At 37.6% G+C, this 24,778-nt stretch overlaps 1 protein-coding gene across 1 annotated transcript; it reads left to right on the plus strand.

Annotated features, from left to right (window-relative positions):
* Nucleotides 1–5,051: 5,051 nt before the first annotated feature.
* Nucleotides 5,052–5,963, plus strand: Vmn1r73 (vomeronasal 1 receptor 73). The gene has a single exon (NM_134203.1). It carries the CDS (start codon nt 5,052–5,054, stop codon nt 5,961–5,963), a length of 912 nt encoding a protein of 303 aa, NP_598964.1.
* Nucleotides 5,964–24,778: the final 18,815 nt, after the last annotated feature.

A 24,778-nucleotide genomic window follows, 5' to 3' on the forward strand; every position in this document is an offset into this window, starting at 1 on the left:
GATCTATTTCCAATTTTCTGAGGAACCTCCAGATAAATTTCAAGAGTAGTTGTACCAGTTTGCAACCCCACCAGCAATGGAGGAGTATTCCACTTTCTCCACAGCCTCTCCAACACGTGTTGTCACCTGCGGTTTTGATCTCAGCCATTATGACTGGTGTAAGGTGGGATCACAGGGTCATTTCTCTGATCACTAAGGAATTTGACCATTTCTTTAGGTGTTTCTTGGCCATTCTAGATTCCTCAGTTATGAATTCCCAGTTTAGTTCTTTTTTTTCTTTTTCCTTTTTTTTATTAGGTATTTTCTTCATTTACATTTCCAATGCTATCCCAATAGTCCCCCATACACCCACCCTCCCACTGCCCCCACCCCCCACTCCCACTTCTTGGCCTTGGTGTTAGGCCCTGTACTTAGGCATATAAAGTTTGCAAGACCAATGGGCCTCTCTTTCCACTGATGGCAGACTAGGCCATCTTCTGATACATATGCAGCTAGAGATATGAGCTCTGGGGGGTACTGGTTAGTTCATATTGTTGTTCCACCTATAGGGTTGCAGATCCCTTTAGCTCCTTGAGTACTTTCTCTAGCTCCTCCGTTGGGAGCCCTGTGTTCCATCTGACTGTGAGCATCCACTTCTGTGTTTGCTAGGCCCAAGAATAGCCTCACAAGAGACAGCTATATCAGGGTCCTTTCAGCAAAATCTTGCTAGTGTATGCAATGGTGTCAGTGTTTGGAGGCTGATTATGGGATGGATCCCCGGGTATGGCCGTCTCTAGATGGTCCATCCTTTCATCTCAGCTCCAAACTTTGCCTCTGTAACTCCTTCCATGGGTGTCTCAGAGCTAAACAAAGAATTGTCACCTCAGTTTAGTTCTATACTCCATTTTTTTGATTGGGTAAAAATAACATGCAGATTCAGGGTTCTTTTAATATGAACAGCTAGGCTTATCCACCTCTTGAAATTCTACACAAGTGTTTGGCTTTCTATATTCCAATGTCATGGTCACTGTAGAGAATTTCAGAAGCTATCATGTACCTACCTAATGCCAGGGATTAATGTTACTAACCCAAAATAACAACAGCAAAACTCTTCCATATTATACCCTTATCTAATACAGTTCTAAATCTCCCTTATGTGCAAAAATAAAAACTCATCATTGTGACCCTATATTATATATCAGAAAGCTATGAGCACAAATTAGTATCCTGCTTAGTTGGCTGTCATCACTATAGCTCCAAACCTCAAAACATAACAAGAACTTTTCACATGTTACTCATAATGCCCTCATTGTGAAAGTAAAAACCAAAGTCAAATTACAAATATTTTTCATGTAAATCATTCTAAGTATACAGTTCAAAAATGAGAAACATGATCTTATTATTCTGTAGTAATCTCAAGAATTTTTCATCACAGATCTAAAACACTTTGCCCATAATCAAATATTTATCACCTTCTCTGCATATCCTTGTCAATCATTATTCTACTTTGCTTTAAATTTTTATTATAGAATTCATTTATTTTGAGGAAAAATATGTGAACCTCGGACAACATATTAGTGTGGAGCTTAGAAGATATGTTTTGTGAGCTAATTCTTTCCTTTCACCATGTTGGACCCTTTTTGGTATCTGGACATTGGGCTTTGTAGAAAGCATATATTGTATAATCTACATTATAATACTTATAATGTCATTCCATTATATGTATACACTACTTAGTCTTCATGAAATTCTTTGTTGATGGACATGTGGAATAATTGCTTTTCTGCTGTTTGAGTGATTCTGTTATGGAAGTTACTGACAAGGTACTTTTCAAAACCTTGATTTTAATTATTTTTAATCATACTAAGAAGTGGAATTGGTAGAAGAAATAGCAATTCCTCCTTCATATGAAAAAATATATCACAAACATATAGACATATATCATAAGAACTTCTTTCAGAGATTTATTTACACTCGACTTTCAGAGATGTATTTATAATCAAAACATAATTAATAAAGCATAAGAAATATTTTGGAAAATGCATAGCTTTTAGGAATAAAGTTATTACACTTTAAAATTTACTCTATAAAGCAAAGAGGAATGTTCATTTATGTCATGTCCTTCAAGCAAAAATTCTGGGACAAGAACAAGACAGATTTAATCAAAATTTCCTATGCACAAAATGACAGTATAGCCACCGTATCACCAAGATATAAATATTTCAAATTTCATTCTCCTAAATCATGGCATACTGTTCTAAAATTCACATAGAAAAAATAGGACTATAGCACCATGGCAGAGTACTCATCTTCTATTCATGAACTCAAGGTTTAATCCGCAGTACTTTAAATATAAGAAAATTTCCATAGAAGACATATAACACAAGAATCACCAGGAAATCTTAATTTTAAGTATAGGGGGTAAGTTGTAAGATTGTATTGACAACAAAAGTTGTCATGTTTGTTTGTAAAAATTTACTGCAAAACAATAATAATGGAGGGGCGTATTTTAAAGCTAAGTTACTATACATAACGTTGGATTTCATGACATTTTCAAAAAATTTAGTTTTGTTTCTCTTCTAGTTTTCCTCTCAAAACCCCTCAGCATCAATCACTTCAGTATACAATAATATTCACTTTTTGCCACATATACTATATTTACTACCCTAGTCTTGGTTCCTCAATATCTCTTTTGTCTCAATGTTTTGAACTCTTTTCTGATTTTATACTCCATGATTTTTTACCACATACATTCATATAGACATGTCTGTGTTCTACGAACAACTTGTTTATCTTAATTTGTTACCTTGCTGAATTCTTTTCCAATCTGTCTCCTTACTGAATATTTCACAATTTTATTTTCCATTACAGTTGAGCAAAATTTCACTGTAAATTTCCATTGTCTGCTGATGAACATTATGTGTATCATGTTGTCCAACAGGATGGACATCATGTCTTCACTACAGCAGCTTACCTGGATGCACATGCCTGGTGTGGTAGATTATAGAGTCCTTTAGATATATACCCCAAAATTATATAGCATGTTATATGGTAATTCTATTTTTAATTACTTGAGGAATGTTTATATTCACTTCTGTAATGAATGCATTACTTTGCCCTTCCACCAGTATAGAATTATGATTATTTATCACAACATCTTCATCACTTGTTATTGTCTATTCTCTTGATGCTAATCATTCTAAGGTCTGAAAAATAGTCTCAAAATATTTGGAATTTTCATTTCACGGGAATGCTAAGTAAGGTGAGTTTATGTAAAAAAAAAAAAAAGACATTTCCTGCCCTTCTATGTTTCATATTTAAAGAATTACTGTCAGTTTCATTACTCTACTGACTGAAATGTTAGTGAAGATATAGTTTAATCTTTATTTTCCTTTATAGCTGGTTGGTACTAAGCTCCTGATTCAAGTTCAAAAGTCAATGTTTTCCACCATCCTGTAGGTTTTACCTAGCTAGGGTTTTACTTTCCTTTGAAGTGCTGAATGCTTTTAATTTCAAACAATTCTACTTCTAAATTCTTTGTGCAATGTCTCTACTATTGAGTCTTGTTTTTTCTACCTACATCTGTGTACTAGCATTTTCTTCTTACAGTTGTTGCATTTCTGCTTTTCAATGAGATGATGATTTTAGTGCAAAGTGAGAGGATATACTCATTATCCAGTTTTTAGGCATGCTGATATCAATTTTATATAAAATCACTCAGGGTCAGAAATTCTGACTACAAAACAATACAGAAAGTAATTACTATGGCTTTTCAAATTCTACCTGAGAGATGCTGAAACTCAGTAGGGCAATGTGACAAAAACAAAGAGCATTCATTTATACTTTTTACTCAAAACCAGTCATTTCTTATATGGCATTGGATCATTTCAGGACCCTAGCTTCTTGTAACATGTCAATTGGAATTTGGTAATGATTTATTAGTTTCCTGAAGAAAAACAATACTAGTATAGTTGCTAAAATATTTTACTTTCCAGTAGACTGAACATGGATTTCATCTTATTTCATCTTATGCTCAGTAGCTTTAAATCATGCCTTTATTTATGGTAATTTGTTTTGATTAACACCTGTTCATACTGAATATGATGATGTCCTATTGCAGCTTTGATTTGCATCCCTTCATTCTATTCCTTTAATTATTGGGGATATTGGGCCAGATCTTGCACATTTTCGACATGTGAACAGCTTATATTTAACTTATCTAAGTCTTGAACTTGTCTTTCATTTGTTTTATATTTTATGTTTTCTTTCAAATGTAGATTCAAATATTTTTATAGGATAGATAACAATAACCCAGTTCTTCAGAGTGCATATTGCTAATACTTTTTATGTGAGTTCAGTTTAAAGTTCCTATTTGTGGCTTATCCCTGTCTCCAAATCCAAAGATGGCAGAGCCAATAACTCTGGCCCCTGTTGGCACTTACACTCTCATGCAACCACCCCAGTAGTTAAAAACACATAATGAAAAATTATATAAATATTAAAATTAAAAACACTTTATATGTTGTGAATATTTAACCACTCTTTTAAAATGACATTTTCAAATATTATCTATTGCTTTTCTGAAGGAATTTTGAATTGTATTTCTTGTGAATTTCAGAATTAATGTGTCTTAAAAATTCTTTCTTTGAAAATTGACCCCAAATCATCATTTTTTTAAAAGCAATAAAAACATTTATCATTTTGGGGGTTAACATAGATTTATGTGTTCTGTAACACTGTCTACCCTGGAAATAACTCTGTAGACTAGGTTACTCTCATATTCATTTGTCTGTGTACTTCTATGTCTTGGTGACTATGATGAAGGCCGTGCATTTCCTTGTCCAGTAAAAACATTATTCTTAAGGAAAGATATTCAAACTTTTCATGTAAATAAGAGAGAATATTTACTGTAACAATGAAAAAGCCTTTGAAAGTTCTTCAGTGGGAGAGCTATAAAAATATAAAGAAATAACTACATTCCTTTAGGTAACATGAAATAGTGCACACTGATAATATATTTCTAGAGACTCATAACCATACTAAACTTGTTTACTTTTTAAATAGGAAACAAAATGGCTTCTGAAGACTTTGCAATGGGGATTTTTCTCTTCTCCCAGACTACAGTGGGAATGCTTGGAAATTCTTCAATACTATTTTATTATATCATTTTGATATCTACTGGAAAGCCTTTAATGCCCAAAGACGTGATTATAGAGCATTTGACTTTTGCCAACTGCTTGTCTGTCATCTCAAAAGGCATTCCACAGACACTGTTGAATTATGGATTTAAAGATTTCCTGGATGATATTGGATGTAAGTTAATAAACTATGTTTACCGAATAACAAGGGGAATGTCCCTGTATTCAATGTGCATACTGAGTTGCTTCCAAGCAATCACAATTAGCCCCAACAACTACAGGTGGGTGACACTTAAACAAAGAGCTACTAAGTACATTGGTCCCTCCTGCTCAGTGGGCTGGCTTGTGCATCTCTTTCTAAACATCATGATTCCACTAAGAGTATCAGGTCCCAGGTACAACAAAAATGTGACTAAGTGGGAGATTTATGAATACTGCTCATGGTTTACTTTTGGAAATGTGGGAGCTGCATTGTATATGTTCTTACTGTGTTTCTCTGATGGACTATGTCTGGGTCTCATGACCTGCTCAAGTGTCTCCATGGTGAGTATTCTCTACAGACATAAGAGACAAGTCAAATATATCCATAGTTCTCAGCACTTTCTAAATGCTTCACCTGAAAACAGAGCCACCCAATCTATCCTCATCCTAGTGTGCACTTTTGTCATCTCTTATTTGTTCTCCTCCATTATGGTTATATTCATGTCCTACTTCAAATATCCAATGTTACTGCGAGTAAGTGTATTTACATTTCTGGAAACATGCTTTCCCATAATTTGCCCCTTTGTTCTTATGAGCAATATCAAGCCTAGTTTTAGCCTGTTTTTATCCTGCTTTTGTAAGTGATAGCTCTGTCCAAGTACAATATGAGCCCTGGTCATATCTCTTATCTTATACCTTGCCTTATTCTTTTATCTGTAGTACAATGCCATGATTGCAGTTTGAAAATATTAAGTTTCCTTCAATTCCTTCACTATATGGACTCATTAGAAGTCAGTTATCAGTCATCACAACTTTATTTTTACATGTTACTATTCAATAATGACCAAAATTTCTACTATATAAGATTACCCTTTTATATAAATTGTTATATAATATTAATAAAAGTACAGTGAACATAAAATAATATATTTGGGATTCTATAAATTATCTGATGGCCCAGGAAAATATATATTTGATTGAGAGAGTGTATGTGCATTTGTAATATTCTCTTTGTATATGAATGGATATAATTCTTCCATGTCTATTGTGTACCTCATGTACAAAATACCTGGAGAGCTTAGAAGTTGTATTGTATAATTAAATCTGGAGTTACTGATAGTTTTTAAGTAAGCAAGCATTGGGAGATAATAAAACACTGGAACTCTGGAAGAGCAGCCATGAATGATAATTACCAAGCCATCTTTTCAGAACTGAAATCTATTAATAATGTTTTAATATTTTAATTTTGTCCATGTGTAAGTGCTTAAGTGTGTGTATGTCCACACTATACAGATCTGCTGCCCACAGAGGCGAGAAGAGTGCTTTGGATCCTGTGGAACTGTAGCTACAGGCAGTGACATATCAGTCAATGTAGTTGCTTAGAACAGAAATCAGTTTATTTGCAAGATCATTGCATGATTTTAAATATTGAGCTAGCTCCCAAGCTCCAAGGTCTTGTTTATTGCTTCTCATGTGTAGAAACTACACGGTTCCAAGTGTCATCTCTGCTATGAATACATTATAGAAATGGGGATGCAAACAGAGGGGAACTTAATAAAATTAGTTGTTCTGACAAAGGTAAACATAACATTTTCTTTAATGTGAAATCATGAAACAATGACGAACCAGAGTCAAATATGAATTACAGTTGAAAAGATACATAGAGAAAGAAAGGGAGATAGAGAGGAGATGAAGAACAGCTGGTATGACACAAATTCATATTTTACATGTATTTAAGTATCACAATCCCTTAATATTTTAACATGGATAATTAGCATATGCTTTAAAATAGAAAGAAATTGAAACCTCTCATCACAGCCCTGGGGCTCATTTCATTCATTTTGCTTCCATGACTATCTCTATGCATGAGATAGTCCTCCCTTCTCTCCTGCATGCCATGTACTGTAACTTTAACTTTCTAGAAAGTTCTTCAAAATACTTTAATTGTGTCAAATTATGGTGTTTGCACAGATTCATTTTCTCAAGAAAATATACCTGTGGCCTCCTGCTTATTTCTAAGGAGTTACATGTCTTACATGCTTAGTTTATACTAACTTTAACTAGGATAAATTTTCTTATTTTTCTGCAAAGAATAAATGGGTCAAGTAGTCTGCAATTTTCTAGAGTGTGCACACCCCAATAACCCAAATGCTTTCCATTAAGTAGTTAAAAGCTTCAACTTTTCCATGGTGGAAAAAATCATGTTAACGGATTGTGCTTTGTGCAGAGACCTTCAAATTCATACTTTAGCACCATTCTTAAGAATTTCTGAGTTCGAGGCCAGCCTTGTCTACAAAATGAGTTTCAGGACAGCCAGGGCTACACAGAGAAACCCTGTCTCAAAAAAAAAGGGCATTTATATATTTACTAAATAACCAGGGCACTACCAAACCATAAGTACCATCTTCCAGTTGGTTTAGAGGATTTATATGACAACTTTAATTTGTTTCATTAAGATACTTCAACTTTATTTTTATTTCCATCTGTCAATTTCACAAAACAATAATTTTCCATATTTGTGATTTATAACATTAAATATTTAAGGCTTCTCTGATTCAATTCTTATCTTCTAGTATAATGCATTATCTGTGAGCAATGTATCATATTACAGACATTATCACTTTGTTATCCAGCTCTAAAACAAGTGAAAACATGTTTCCACATTTTCTTGTTTCTCCTAGACAATACATTTCCTAATCTTAGTATAGAAACTTATTTCCATATATGATTTGGATGTAAACATACTGTAGAGAAGGAAGGTTGGTAAATACTATATTTAATCCTGGCTTACCTTTTTCAGAGGAACACTTGGTTTTCTTCTTACAAAGTGCACCATTGTGGTTGTTGGGAAATATGGAAGGTGGTAGCTGATGAGATAGTATTGCTAAGTAGAGATGAATACTATGGCTTTGCAGTCTCAATGAGGATTTTGCTGTGATGCTATTTCTGCTAGGAAATGTATACTAAATTTTGTGTGACATATTCTGTAAATAGTTGCCTGTATAAATTTCCTATGGCAACACATTTGTCAGGAAAACATTCTACCACTGCATTGTCCACACCCTGGGAATCTGAGTAAAGTTAGATGGGAAAGGTTTTTTTTTGTAACTTTTGCAATTTTTCTATGAGCTTGAAATTTTCTCATAATATAAAATTTTCAAAAATTCAGCTAGTAGCAGAAATGCTAAAACATTTTACATTTTGTTTCATCAAAAAATTGAAGTAATAATACAAATTTAGTGAAACGATTTTCAAAATTTGGAATTAGGTAAAAAGTTACCTATAAAACACACATACACATACACACACACTAACACTCTCTCTCTCTCTCTCTCTCTCTCTCTCTCTCTCTCTCTCTCTCACTCTCTCTTCACATCCTAGAAATAAGAAAAGCAGGATCTTAGGACATATGAAAGAACTGATAGAACTGATATTTATTTTCTTGTTCCTTGACAAAGCCAATTTAAAGAATGGGTCAGTTTCTTTCACTCCATAGTCTGAAGGTAAATTCCATCATGGAAAGCTAGAAGCAGTTGGGGAGATGCTTTCGTGGTGGTAGAAGCATGAGGTATGTTTAAACAGTGAATTCACAGTCATAAAGAATAGACAATGAATTGTGGTGTTAGGCTCTTTGGGGGCTGCTTTTTATTTAGATTTTATATAAGTCTATGAGATGGTATCATACAAATTGGAAATTGGTCTAATGCCCTCAAAGGAACCTCTGTAAAATACCTTCACTCTCATGTGAACAAGGAAGGGTAACTATCACAAGTCCATATTGTCTAGCTGACATCCATACATATGATTTTGAATTATAAAAATAATATTTTATTAAAATATTTTAATAAAAGTCTATATTTTTGAGTTAAGATACACAGGTTTCCCAACTTTAAAATGCATAATTAATCAGGAGGAGGTAAATACACATATACCATAATTGATGTAAAAATCCCAACACAGAATCAACAAATATAAAGATGCATATACACACAAACACACACACAAATCAAATGTGCATATGCAAACCCTCAAATATTTATGCTCATTATATACTTTAATCATTTCAAAAAACTGTTCTCCATTATATTACTGTAAACATGGATGCAGGTGGAGTGTGAGGGAGGGGATATCTAACACTATGTATACTTTTAAAAGTCATATGGAAGGTCTATATATTTTTGTTTGTAGAAGTACTTATTATGTACAGAGTATTACAATATTGCAATTCATAGGGTATCCACAAAAAGACCAATTGTGATATGCATGCACTTGAGGTTTTGATCTGAGTGTCTGGAGACCCCTCAAACAATATAGACTATTGTCACTGCAGTTGGTTAAAAATAATAAAAGTAAAAACAAAATAAAAGTAATGCATGGCAAGACCCTCTTGTCAAAGACACCATACACTTTCAAGATGGAACATATGAAATTAGATTCATATTGACCAATATGTTTTCTCTGTGCTTGGTACATTCCTTGGCATCTGAGATGCACTGAGTTTATCTGAGGAAGTCATTCATAGTCTTACCTACCTGTGAACACTCTGAACTACAACAAACACTGACCTCGTAAGATACTCCTGTGACTACATTGGTCGAACAAGTTTTATTGGGGTAATCAGTCACTTTCCAGTTGCATTTGGGGCTTGCTCTACAGCAGTGGTTCTCAATCTGTGGATCCTGACTATTAGAAAACATATATTTCCGAGTATTTGAAAGACTTCATTAGAAAAATTACAGTCATGAAGTACCAACAAAAATAAATTATGGTTTTGGGTCCATACAAATAGAAAAAATATGTTTTTCCCTCCTCTGGTTTTGAGCTACAGATGAGAATCACTGCTCTTCAGGAAGCCTAGAGCTGCTAATTGGACCAGGAATCTATGATAGGGGGCTTTGCAGGCTTCATGAACACAATGAATGCCATAACTTTAATATATGAACATAGTATCAAACTAGCCTTTAAATTCATATATCCATAACTTTATGTTAGTACAACATTCAGAGTCTATCAGAGAAACTTCTGTGTGCTGTGAAGGTAGTTATCATATTCACCAAAATGCAAAGAATGAGTAAAACTTTAATTCCCTGTCACAAATGGGATGTCTATATCATTCTCCAAACCAGATAACATCATGGTAAATAGGATGAAAAAATTCAAAGGGCATTATGTCAAGTAGTACCACAAATAATAATAATGATGATGGTGGTAGTAGAAGAAGAAGAAGAAGAAGAAGAAGAAGAAGAAGAAGAAGAAGAAGAAGAAGAAGAAGAAGAAGAAGAAGAGGAGGAAGACGAAGAGGAAGAGGAAGAGGAAGAGGAAGAGGAAGTGGAAGTAGAAGTAGAAGTAGAAGTAGAAGTAGAAGTAGAAGTAGAAGTAGAAGTAGAAGTAGAAGTAGAAGTAGAAGTAGAAGTAGAAGTAGAGGTAGCAATATCTACTGGCTCTGTCTGAACCACTGTAATAATAAAGTCACAATAGGTGGGGAATTTGTAGCCTGTGGGATCACTGTGGTTTTTGCTGTAAATGTTGCATTTGCCAATATACACACACAATATTAGGCCAGTCAACATTTTAATATGAGGAAGGTGTTCATGAAAATCTAACCCTAGGTGAGGAGTTTTTGACAGTTCATGGCTTCTGGGCACGGCGAGGCAAATTTCACTAAGGGTGAAGCCCCAGTAGGTTGACCAACCACCAGTAGATAAACTCATACATTTACACATATATGGTTAACAGAAATTGACATGATAGGTTGGTTATTATAAAAAAAATATGCAGTTGGGAGAATTTGGTAATGTGAAGGCACATCTAGAGGAATTCACAGGACAAGCAAATGTGTCAACATGATCAAATACTACTTTATGCAAATATAACATTCTCAAAGAGTTAATGAAGATACTATATTTAAAAACTAATCCAATAGATATTCCAGCCTGTAGTCCAGATCCTTTACTGGAGACCAGAGCCATTCAAGGCTCTTTCCTCTTCAACAACCTCCACCTGCACCACCTCCCATAGTCTCCATATTCTGGCCAAAGCCCCAGCAAAGACATCCTGCTGAAACTGAAGACATGCTTGTTAGCAAAACCCCAGGCAACTCAGGCCAAAAGATCAGAGAGGAAACGAAAATCAAGGGCAGAAACAGACAAAAAGACAAACTGATAGATCAGCACCTGTCCTTATAATAACCCTAAAGCCAGATGATTAGAGGCCAGCATGACAGCACAATCAACAAAGCTAGGGCATTATGGCACCACCAGAGTCCAGCTGTCCTACTACTATCATTTATCATTAAAATCTCACAAAATAGATGGTTCAGTACCTCAATAAAAAGATGCAAGTTAAAGGAATTGTTGTAAAAACAGGAAATATCCTTTTGCTTCATAAGCAAATAGCAGTTTAACATAAAAAAAAGAGACATTATCTCAGAGTAAAGGGTTAGAAAACATTTTTGAAACAAATGGGCAAAAGGTTAAACTGGTAGAGCCATTCTATTTTGCAACAAAATTGAACATATAAGCCCAATATATATATAGAGAGAGAGATGGAGAAGACACGATATACATCAAATGAAAAATATACCAACAGAATGTCTCAATTATGAACATTTATGTCCCAAACAAATAGGGACTTAGATCTGTAAAGGAATAATTATTAAATCTTAAATTGCACATCGAACTCCACATAATAAGAGTGGGAGACTTCAAAACCCAACTCTTATCAATGGACAGGTCATCCAGACAGAAACTAAACAGAGAAGTAACGGCCCTGATATATACTATGATTCAAATGGAGAGACACAAGAACATAGTCTCTTCTCAGCACCTCACAGTTCCTCTTCAAAAGTGACCTTACAAAGAAAAAGACAAGAGATAGAGGAAAACTGAGTAGTCCCCTGTATGTTATTAGACCAGAAATAACAGAAACCCTACAAATTCATGAAGTGAAAAACTCTCTACTGAATGAACACTGGATCAAGGGAGAAATAAAGATAGAAATTAAATACTCAGCTGTTAAAAAAAACGACTTCATGAAATTCACTGGAAAATGGGTGAAACTGGAAAATATCATCTTGAGTGAGGTAACCCAGTCACAAAAAGAAAACAAGTGGTATGTGCTCACTGATAAGTGGATATTGGACAAAAAGAAGCTCAGAATACCCATGATACAACTTACAGACCATATGAAACCCAAGAAGAAAGAAGATCACACCAAAGTGTGGATGCTACAGTCCTACTCAGAATGTGGAAGAAAATAATCTCTGGGAAGTGAAGTAGTAAGGGTTCTGGAAGACAAAGAGGAGGAAGAGGAAAGAAAAAGAGGGACTAGTTCAGATATGGGAAAAGATTGGGGAGAAGTACAGAGAGTCAGGAATTTGAAAGGAGGTATGTAGCAGTGGGGGAGGGAGAACTTGGAGCTGCCATTAGAAATTCTCTTATACCAGTGACCGATGAGGTTCCTAGGACCCAACAGGGAGGGCATTAGCTAAAATACCCAACAAAGGGGAACCTTTAGAGACCATATCCAGTAGATAGGCACAACCCCCTGTTGCGGGATGGGGCCACCCACCCACCTCAAAAATATTAATCCAGAATTCCTCCGGTCAAAAGGAAATGCAGGGACAAAGAGTAGAACAGAGACTGAAGAAAAGGCCATCCAGAGACTTCCCCACCTAGGGATCCATCTCATCTCCACACAGGAAACCGAGACACTATCGCTGATGCCTAGAAGTGCTTACTGACTAGTATAGCCTAGTATAGCTGTCTCCTGAGAGGCTCTGCCAGAGCCTGACCAATACAGATGTGGATGCACTCAGCCAAACATTGGACTGAGGTGTTTGTGGGAGGGAGGTGTCAATGGAGAAGTTAGGGCAAGGACTATAGGAGCTGAAGGGGTTTGCAACCCCATAGGAAGAACAACAATATCAACCAGAACCACAAAGCTTCCAGGTACTAAACCACCAATCCAAGAGTACACATCGGGGGGGGGGGGGGGCGAGGGGCATGGCTCCAGCTGGATATGTAGCAGAGGACTGCCTTATCAGACATCACTGGAAAGCGAGTCCCTTGGTCCTATGAAGGCTAGATGACCCAGTGTAGGGGAATGTTAGGATGCTGTCGCAGGAGTGGGTGGGTTGGTGGGTGATAGAGTACCCTCATAAAGGAAGGTGTAGGGGGGAGAAGATAGGGAGTTTGTGGAGGGGAAACTGGGAAGGGGATAACATTTGAAATGTAAACAAATGACCAATAAAAAATGGATATTCCAAGCTTCTGGGCTAATATCCACTTATCAGTAAGTGCATACCATATGTGTTCTTTTGTGATTGGATTACCTCACTTGGGATGATATTTTCTAGTTCCATCCATTGGTCTAAGAATTTCATAAATTCATTGTTTTTAATAGCTGAGTAGTACTCCATTGTGTAAATTAACCATATTTTTTGTATCCATTCCTCTGTTGAGGGACATCTTCATTCTTTCCAGCTTCTGCCTATTATAAATAAGGCTGCTATGAACATAGTGGAGCCTGTGTCCTTATTACATGTTGGAGCATCTTCTGGGTATATGCCCAGGAATGGTATAGCCATTCTGATTGGTGTAAGGTGGACTCTCTGGGTCATTTGATTTACATTTCTCTGATCACTAAGAATTTTGACCATTTCTTTAAGTGTTTCTCAGCCATTTGAGATTCCTCTGTTGTGAATTCTTGGTTTAGTTCTATACACTAATTTTTTGGTTGGTTTGTTTGGTTTTTTGGTGGTTAGCTTCTTGAGTTCTTTATATATTTTGGATATTAGCCCTCTATCAGATACGGGGTTAGTGAAGATATTTTCCCAATCTGTAGGTAGCTAATGGGAATTTACCCAAAAATGCCCCACCATGCCACAATGGCACATGTCCCATTAAGTTCATAGAGGCCTTCTTTGTGATAGTCAGAAGCTGAAAACAACCCAGATGACCCATGACAGAGGAATGGATACAGAAAATGTGGTTCATTTACACAATGGAAAACTACCCCGCTATTAAGAACTAGAACATCCTGAGTTTTGTAGGTCAGTGGGTGGAACTAGAAAATATCATCATGAGTGCCATAACTCAGGCCCAAAAGAATATGTATGGTATGTACTCACTAATAAGTGTATATTACCCAAAAAAAGAAAAAAAAAAGTGCCGAATACTCAAGATATAGCCAACAGAACTTATAACGTTCAACAAGATGAAGGACCCAAGTGAGTATGCCTCAGTCCCACTTGGGAGGGAGAAGAAAGCAACCACAAAAGGGGAGAGAGGTATCTTGGAGAGAAAGGGTACGGGGGGTGGGGGGACATGATCATTTATTGGGTGAGGGAAAAGCACTGAAATCCCTAAGAGCCAGCAGAAAGACTGGAAACATGCAACCTCGGGAGGTAGGACGTTTGAAAAACCCTCCAGAATGTATCAGAGTCATGGATGATGAGAGAATCTTAGGACTCAAAGAGAGGGACTTCAGATGAAATGTCCTATATTGGGGAGAGGGAGCCCACCTCCAGCAGGAAGAGAGGGCATCAAGTGAGAGCTGGGGTTGCCATCCCACAGTCAAAATTCTGAACCATAAGTGTTCCTGTCTGAAAGAACAGCAGGGATGGAAATGGAGAGGAGCCTAAGGAAAAGAAGGTCCAGTGACAGACCCAAAGTGGGATGCAGCTCAAGGGGAGGTCCTAAGACCTGACACTATTACTGAGGCAATGGAGCACTCACAAAAAGGGACCTATCATGGCTGCCCTATGAAAGACCCAATAAGTAGCTGAAAGAGTCAGATACAGATTTTCTTTTTCAAGTGAACAAAGAAGATTTTATTAAGATCATTCTCTGTAAAGCTCAGTTGTGTAGTAGAGCTATGGACATTGCACATTGCTGGGAACTAAATAAAGGAGTCTGAGGTTTACATACATGGCCACATAATCCATCAAATAAAGAGAGAGCACAGTTATGTATGTGTGGAAGATAAATGCTGTATTAAATTAAATATGAAGTCATAATAACTTTGTTTATTTTATTTCTCAGCAAGTGTGAAAGGATGCCTCACTTTTCCTAGGAAAGTATGCAGAGGAACTCAGAAACCTGAGCATGTCAAGGCATATTTGCACCCAAACAATGGACAAAACCTACTGACCACTGTTGTTGAATTAGGAGAAAGCTATAAGAAGCTGAGGAGGAGGGCAATCCTGTAGGAGGACCAGCATTCTCAATTAACCTGGACCCCTGAGGTTTCTCAGATACTGGACCACCAACCAGGCAACATACACCAGCTGATATGAGGCCCACAATACATATACAGCAGAGGACTACTTAGTCTATGTCCAATCAGAGATGGTACACCTAACTGTCAAAAGACTAGAGGCCCCAGGGAGTTTAGATGTCTGATGGGGTGGAAGGATGAGAAATCCTCATGGAGATAGGGGAGCAGGAAAGACATATGGGATGTGGGACAGTCAGATAGTGGTCTAGGAGTAGAATAAAATCTGGAGTTAAAAAAAAAATAGATCGGGGTTCCGGGACTCCACCGAAAGTAGTCTGCACAAGTGAGAGTGTGGAGAGAGGATAGGTGTCCGCTCAGCCCAGGAGGGCTTTGCCTCAGCATCAGCGGGAGCCATCTTGGATCCGGGACTCTGCCAAAAGTAGTCTGCACAGGTGAGAATGTGCACTACAGAAGCTAAAAGCTTTTGAGACAGGTGGGAGCCACAGAGCTTCTGAGGCAGCCCCCCTTTTGGGCTCCAGACATCCAGCCACCTACCTGGCCAGAGAATAGAAGTCTGCCTGGCCCTGGACGGCTTTGCTTCAGCATCAGCTGGAGACATCTTGGTTCCAAAGACTCCACCGAAAGTAGTCTGCACAGGTGAGAGTGTGGACTACGGAAGCTAACAGCTTCTGTGACAGACTAAAGAAACACAGCTTCTGGGACAGGTCCTGTTTTGTGCCTTCATCTTCGACCAGGAGGAAGGTCCAAAAGCCTGGTATCTGTGCACCTTCCCTGTACGAGGAGAGCTTGCCTGCAGAGAGGGCTCTGACCACTGAAACTCAGAGGAGAGATTTAGTCTCCCAGGTCTGCTGATAGAGGCTAACAGAATAACCAGAGGAACAATCTCTAACCAGAGACAACTATAACAACTAACTCCAGAGATTAACAGATGGTGAAAGGTAAATGTAAGAATCTTACTAAGAGAAACCAAGACCACTTACCATCATCAGAACCCAGCACTCCCACTTCCCCCAGTCCAGGGCACCCCAACACACCTGAAAAGCTAGACCCAGATTTAAAAGCATATCTCATGATGATGGTAGAGGACATCAAGAAGGACTTTAATAACTCACTTAAAGAAATACAGGAGAACACTGCTAACCTGGTAGAAGATCTTAAAGAGGAAGCACAAAAATTCTTTAAAGAATTGCAGGAAAACACGACCAAACAGGTGATGGAATTGAATAAAACCATCCAAGACATAAAAAGGGAAGGAGACACAATAAAGAAAACCCAAAATCGAGACAACGCTGGAGATAGAAACCCTAGGAAAGAAATCTGGAACCATAGAAGCAAGTATCAGCAACAGAATACAAGAGATGAAAGAGAGAATCTCAGGTGCAGAAGATTCCATAGAGAACATTGGCACAACAATCAACGAAAAGGGAAAATGCAAAAATATCCTAACTCAAAACATCCAGGAAATCCAGGACACAATGAGAAGACCAGACCTATGGATAATAGGAATAAATGAGAAAGAAGATTTTCAACTCAAAGGACCAGTAAATATCTTCAACAAAATTATAGAAGAAAACTTCCCAAACCTAAAGAAAGAGATGCCCATGAACATACAAGAAGCCTACAGAACTCCAAATAGACTGGACCAGAAAAGAAATTCCTCCCGACACATAATAATCAGAACAACAAATGCACTAAATAAAGATAGAATATTGAAAGCAGTAAGGGATAAAGTCAAGTAACATATGAAGGCAAGCCTATCAGAATTCCACCAGATTTTTCACCAGAGACTATGAAAGCCAGAAGAGCCTGGACAGATGTTATACAGACACTAAGAGGACACAAATGCCATCCCAGGCTACTATACCCAGCCAAACATTCAATTTCCACAGATGGAGAAACGAAAGTATTCCACGGCAGAACAAAATTCACACATTATCTTTTCATGAACCCCACCCTTCAAAAGATAATAACAGAAAAAAAACCAAATACAAGGACAGAAACCACGTCCTAGAATAAGCAAGAAGGTAATTCCTCAACAAACCTAAAAGAAGACAGCCACAAGAACAGAATGCCAACTTTAACAACAAATATAATAGGAAGCAACAATTACTTTTCCTTAATATCTCTTAATATCAATGGACTCAACTCTCCAATAAAAAGACAGACTAACAGACTGGCTACACAAACAGGACCCAACATTTTGCTGCTCACAGGAAACTCATCTCAGAGAAAAAGATAGACACTACCTCAGAATGAATGGCTGGAAAACAATTTTCCAAGCAAATGGTCTGAAGAAACAAGCTGGAGTAGCCATTCTAATATTTAATAAAATCGACTTCCAATCGAAAGTCATCAAAAAAGACAAGGAGGGGGACTCCATACTCATCAAAGGTAAAATCCTCCCAGAGGAACTCTCAATTCTGAATATCTATGCTCCAAATACAAGGGCATCCACAATCATTAAAGAAATATTAGTAATGCTCAAAGCACACATTGCACCTCACACAATAATAGTGGGAGACTTCAGCACACTACTTTCACCAATGGACAGATCATGGAAAGAGAAACTAAGCAGGGACACATTGAAACTAACAGAAGTTATGAAACAAATGGATCTAACAAATATCTACAGAACATTTTATCCTAAAACAAAAGCATATACCTTCTTCTCAGCACCTCATGGTACCTTCTTCAAAATTGACCACATAATTGGTCACAAAACAAGCCTCAACATATACAAAAATATTGAAATTGTCCCATGCATCCTATCAGATCACCATGGACTAAGCCTGATCTTCAATAACAAAATAAATAATAGAAAGCCAACATTCATGTGGAAACTGAACAACACTGTTCTCAATGATACCTTGGTCAAGGAAGGAATAAAGAAAGAAATTAAGGACTTGTTGGAGTTTAATGAAAATGAAGCCACAACATACTCAAACTTATGGGACACAATGAAAGCATTTCTAAGAGGAAAACTCATAGCTCTGAGGGTCTCCAAAAAGAAACTAGAGAGAGCACACATTAGCAGCTTGACAAAACACCTAAAAGCTCTAGAATAAAAGGAAGCAAATTCACCCAAGAGGAGTAGATGGCAGGAAAGTGAAAGATCTTTATGATAAGAACTTCGAGTCTCTGAAGAAAGAAATTAAAGAAGATCTCAATAGATGGAAAGATCTCCCATGCTCATGGATTGGCAGTATCAATATAGTAAAAATGGCTATCTTGCCAAAAGCAATATACAGATTCAATGCAATCCCCATCAAAATTCCAACTCAATTCTTCAACAAATTAGAAAGGGCAATCGGCAGATTCATCTGGTATAACAAAAACTTAGGATAGCAAAAACTCTGCTCAAGGATAAAAGAACTTCTGGTGGAATCACCATGCCTGTCCTAAAGCTGTACTACACAGCAATTGTGATAAAAACGGCATGGTACTGGTATAGCAATAGACAAGGAAACCAATTGAATAGAATTGAAGACCCAGAGATGAACCCCCACACCTATGGTCACTTGATCTTTGACAAGGAAGCTAAAACCATCCAGTGAAAAAAAGACAGCATTTTCAACAAATGGTGTTGGCACAACTGGCGGTTATCATGTAGAATAATGCGAATTGATCCATTTCTATCTCCTTGTACTAAGGTCAAATCTAAGTGGATTAAGGAACTCCACATAAAACCAGAGACACTGAAACTTATGGAGGAGAAAGTAGGAAAAAGCCTCGAAGATATGGGTACAGGGGAAAAATTCCTGAATAGAACAGCAATGGCTTGTGCTGTAAGATCGAGAATTGATAAATGGGACCTCATAAAGTTGCAAAGCTTCTGCAAGGCAAAAGACACTGTCAATAAGACAAAAAGACCACCAACAGATTGGGAAAGGATCTTTACCTATCCTAAATTAGATAGGGGAATAATATCCAATATATATAAAGAACTCAAGAAGGTGGACTCCAGAAAATCAAATAACCCCATTAAAAAATGGGGCTCAGAACTGAACAAAGAATTCTCACCTGAGGAATACCGAATGGCAGAGAAGCACCTGAAAAAATGTTCAACATCCTTAATCATCGGGGAAATGCAAATCAAAACAACCCTGAGTTTCCACCTCACACCAGTCAGAATGGCTAAGATCAAAAATTCAGGTCACAGTAGATGCTGGCAAGGATGTGGAGAAAGAGGAACATTTCTCCATTGTTGGTGGGATTGCAAGCTTGTACAACTACTTTGGAAATCAGTCTGGCGGTTCCTCAGAAAATATGCCATAGTACTACAGGAGGATCCTGCCATACCTCTCCTGGGCATATATCCAGAAGATGTTCCAACTGGTAAGAAGAACACATGCTCCAGTATGTTCATATCAGCCTTATTTATAATAGCCAGAAGCTGGACACAACCTAGATGCCCCTCAACAGAGGAATGGATACAGAAAATGTGGTATATTTACACAATGGAGTACTACTCAGCTATTAAAAAGAATGAATTTATGAAATTCCTATGCAAATGGATGGACCTAGAGGGCATCATTCTGAGTGAGGTAACCCAATCACAAAGGAACTCACACAATATGTACTCACTGATAAGTGGATATTAACCCAGAAACTTAAGATACCCAAGATATAAGATACAATTTGCAAAACACATGAAACTCAAGAAGAGCAAAGACCAAAATGTGGACACTTTGCCTCTTCTTAGAACTGGGAACAAAACACCCATGGAAGGAGTTACAGAGACAGAGTTTGGAGCTGTGACGAGAGGATGCACCATCTAGAGACTGTCATATCCAGGGATCCATCCCATAATAAGCTTCCAAATGCTGACACCATTGCATACACTAGCAAGATTTTGCTGAAAGGACCCAGATAGAACTGTCTCTTTTGAGATTAGGCTGGGGCCTAGCAAACACAGAAGTGGATGCTCACAGTCAGCTATTGGATGGACCACAGGGCCACCAATGGAGGAGCTAGAGAAAGTACCCAAGGAGCTAAAGGGATCTGTAATCGTATAGGTGGAACAACAATATGAAATAACCAGTACCCCCCTGGAGCTCGTGTCTCTAGCTGCATATGGATCAGAAAATGGCCTAGTCAGCCATCAATAGAAAGAGAGGTCCATTAGTCGTGCAAACTTTATATGCCTCAGTACAGGGTAATGACAGGGCCAAGAAGTGGGAATGGGTGGGTGGGGGAGTGGGTGGTGGAGCGTGTGAGGGACTTTTGGGATATCATTGGAAATGTAAAGGAAATAAATACTCAATTTAAAAAAGAAAAGAAATGTGTATATATATACACACAAAAAAATAATAATAACAAAAAACATCCAAAACAAAACAAAGAGTGTGATTGAGTCAACATCAAAGACTAATATTTTCTATATAAAAATATCTCGAAGTAAACAACAACAACAAAAAAACAAAAAACAAAAAACAAACAAACAAAAAACCAAAAAACTAAAAACCCAATAAAAGTTGTGGTACAGAGCTAAACACAGAATTCTCAGCTGAGGAATCTTGAATAGCAGAGAAGTACTTAAAGAAATGTTCAAATTTCTTAGTCATCGGGGAAATGCAAAGCAAAACTACCCTGAGATTCCACTTTACATTAATGGGAATGGCTAACATTAAAACCTCAAGCAATAGCACACACTGGCAAGGATGTGGAGAAAGAGAAACAATCCTCCATTGCTGGTGAAATTATAAACTGGTACAACCACTCTGGAAATTATTATGGCAATTCCTCAGAAAATGGGAAATAGCTCTACCTGAAGCCCCACCTATACCACTCCTGGGCTTATACACCAAAGATGCTCTACCACACTACAAGGCCATATGCTCCACTATGTTTCTAGCAGCTTTATTGATAATACTCAGAAGCTGGAAACAACACAGATATTCATCAACTATAGAATGGATACAGTCAATGTTGTGCATTTACACCATGAGCTACAATTCAGCTATTAAAATGAGGACATGTGTTTTACAAGCAATTGGATGGAACTAGAAAATATAATTGTGAATGAGATAACCAAGACCCAAAAGTACATGCATGGTATATATTCATTGGGTGGATATTAGCAAAAATCTACAGAACACCCATGATTCAAACAACAAACTGTAGGTAGTTTAACAAGAAGAAAGACCCAAGTAAAGATGCTTCAGTCCCACTCAGAAGGGGAAAATAATCATGGGAGGCATAGAAAGGGAGAGACCTATCTGGGAGAGGGGAGAGGGAAGCAAAGGGGAGCAGGGTCACATATGTTGGGAAATAGGAGAGTAGTCCAGATGGGACAGGAGAATGATTAGAAATATGTAGTTCCACGGGGAGACCTCTAGAAAGTCCCAGAAAACTGGGATGTGAAATGCTCCCAGAACTCAGTGGGGATGACCTTTGCTGAAATGCCCAACAATGGGACGGTGGCACCTGAAGAAACCACCTCCTATAGATCGACAGGGCCCCAAATGAAGAGATGTCACCACCCTACCTTCGAAATTTTTGACACAGAATTGTTCTTGACTAAAAGCAATGTAGGGACAAACATGGAGCAGAGATTGAAGGAAATGCCATCCAGTGACTGTCCCAACTTGGGAACTATCCCATGGGTAGGCACAAAATCTTGACGTTATTAGTGATAACATATTGTACTTGCAGAGAGGAGCTTAGCATGGCTGCCCTTTGAGAGCCTCTACCAGCAACTGACTGAGACAAAAGCAGAAACTTACAGCTAACCATTGGACTGAGGCCAGGGACCCCTGTGGAATAGTTATGAGGAAGACTGAAGGAGATGAAGGGGATATCTTCATTGGCTAGTACTATTTAGAAGTTACATGCCTCTTCATATACAGATGACACACTAAAGCAGAAGACCTGCCAGCCTCTTTGAGGAGGTGCCACAGTTCAGTCAGATTTCTGGACATTCTTTAAGTGATAGTGGCATATGGATGATTGGTGGAAGCTACTGTTACATAGGAAACAGGTGAAAGGCTTCTCCCCTGTGTGAATCCTATCATGAGCCTGCAAGTTGGTCTTGTGGCTGAAAGACATTTTGCATGTGCTGCATATTAAAGCCTTTTCTGGTCTCTGTATGACTTCATGAAGTCAGAAGTCAGAGACATGCTGAACATTTTCTGACAAGTGGGACAGAAAAATTCCCTCTTTTTTTTCTGGAGCATTCTGTGGTCTGATGAATGGTTACAGGCATATTTGAAGATCCTAGGACATTCATCATTCATCATCATTCATCTGGGAAATGTTTACCTTCTGGTTGCACCCAGAAAAGCAAAGCAAGGAACAGATGATTTTTCAACTGGTCTTGCAGCAGTTTCTCAGCACTGGGCACTCCAAAGACAAGTTTGCTTTGACAGAAAATTGGAAATCCAGTGGCAGAAATATGAGGAGATTCATGGAGAGTCTGAATGACAAGTGCTTAAAACCTCCTGTAATGGTGAGTACCTAGGGTAATGGATAGCTTGGTTGGGAGCAAAGGTAGCATCATTTGGGTTTGGAGAAAATTAGAGGGCTTTGTTTCATCTTGTTTTTGATTATCCATTTATGTTGTTTTTCCAAGTAGGATTGTATTTCCTAAATGAAAATATTTACAATGAAGAAAAGTTATGGCTGCAGATTACCATGAATATAGCAGAAAGGAGCCCATCTATTAGGTTTGGTGATCATAACTATATCTATTTTATTTGTTAACAGAGATATTGAAGAATTGACACGTGGGGGAATATTTTAAGGTTTTAGACAAGATAATTTGGGTGTGGGATATGACTTATTCAGAGAAGTGCTAACCATGCAATCATGAAGACTGTGTTAGATCCTGCCATATACAATTTAAAACAAGGTTCACAGGAACTGGGAGGCAAAACCTGGGGATCAAGTTAACTACATGGGTTACTAAATTGGCTACTACATATCATATGATTCTATTTCTGGAACACAGAGGTGTCAGAAATGTAGAGTAAGGTTCTGATGTTGAAATATGTTTGGCACATGTCTACACAACAGCGTCATATTCATAACAATTTCCTTGATGTATAATGGTGCATCATTCCAAATTTCAATAGTCTTAATAATTATGTTATATCTTTTTTCAAAGCCTAGATTTGCAAATTTCTCAATCATTGACAGAAATGTGGAAGGAGCTTAAAATTTTCAAACACACCATATACACAATCCTACACATCAAGTCAGTAACAGTTCCTATTATTTCAGATATTTTGTTTGGGTTTTTGTTTCCTGGTTTGGTTAATTGCTTGGTTTGTCACTTTTATTTGTCATTTGCAACTTGATTTCCTTTTGTAGTCTTGGTTGGCCTTGGAATTACCCTCCCTCTGCTTCTCAAATGCTATGTTTTGACCACCATACCATTCCAGTTAAGTATTATACTACATATACACTTAGAGTTTTATTTTAAGTTTAGAATTTCATGATTGGGACTACATACCAAGCATACTGCTCTCACAATATCCAGTCATGTTCCTGAGAGCAGAGAACTTGTGCTTCTTTGAGACAATGTACTTAAAGGAGAATCAGGTTAAGTTAGGCCAATCTAGAAACATGGACTGGAAAAGGCAACCCAATATGAGAAGTTTCCCATGAGTAGACTAAAGAGTCATATTGAATGTAATTAGAAAAATAAAATCATTCTGAGCGAGGAAAAACAAACCATGAAGGACAAACATCGTATGTACTCATTTATAAATGGAAACATCCAGTTATAAGCTGCAAAGTAAAAGATAAACATGCTGTAATCCATAAATCCAGAGGGGCTAAGTGACAAAGAGGTCTGAAGACAGGATGCAAGGATCTCCCTGGAAAGGAAATAGACAATATTTTCTTTTCACCCTGATATCTACTTCCCACAAGAACAGCAAGGAATAGGACCATAACATATATGTAGAGGACCCAAATCAGATCTCTACAGACTCCCTGATTTCTGCGAGCCCCCATAAATCCCAATCAGTTGATTCTCTAGCCCATGCTCCCATGGTGTCCCTGACCCCTCCAGTTCCTATGATTCTTCTCTATATATAGGACCTTCAGAGCTCTGCTTATGTTTGGATGTAGGACTCTGCGTCTGTCTGCTTTGATCATTTGCTAGATGAAATCTCTCTGGTCTTGTTGATGATAATTATGATGAGCTTCAGCCCCAGAACACTTTGTAAGCAGGACAAACTGCAAGTCAAAGCTTTTATAGCTAAGTTTGCAACCCA

Source organism: Mus musculus, chromosome 7 (genome assembly GCF_000001635.26).
Source record: "Mus musculus strain C57BL/6J chromosome 7, GRCm38.p6 C57BL/6J".
NCBI lineage: Eukaryota > Metazoa > Chordata > Mammalia > Rodentia > Muridae > Mus > Mus musculus.

Bases quoted from the DNA above. Each gene is read 5' to 3' on its own strand.
- Vmn1r73 (NM_134203.1), top strand. From the start codon at position 5,052: ATGGCTTCTGAAGACTTTGCAATGGGGATTTTTCTCTTCTCCCAGACT.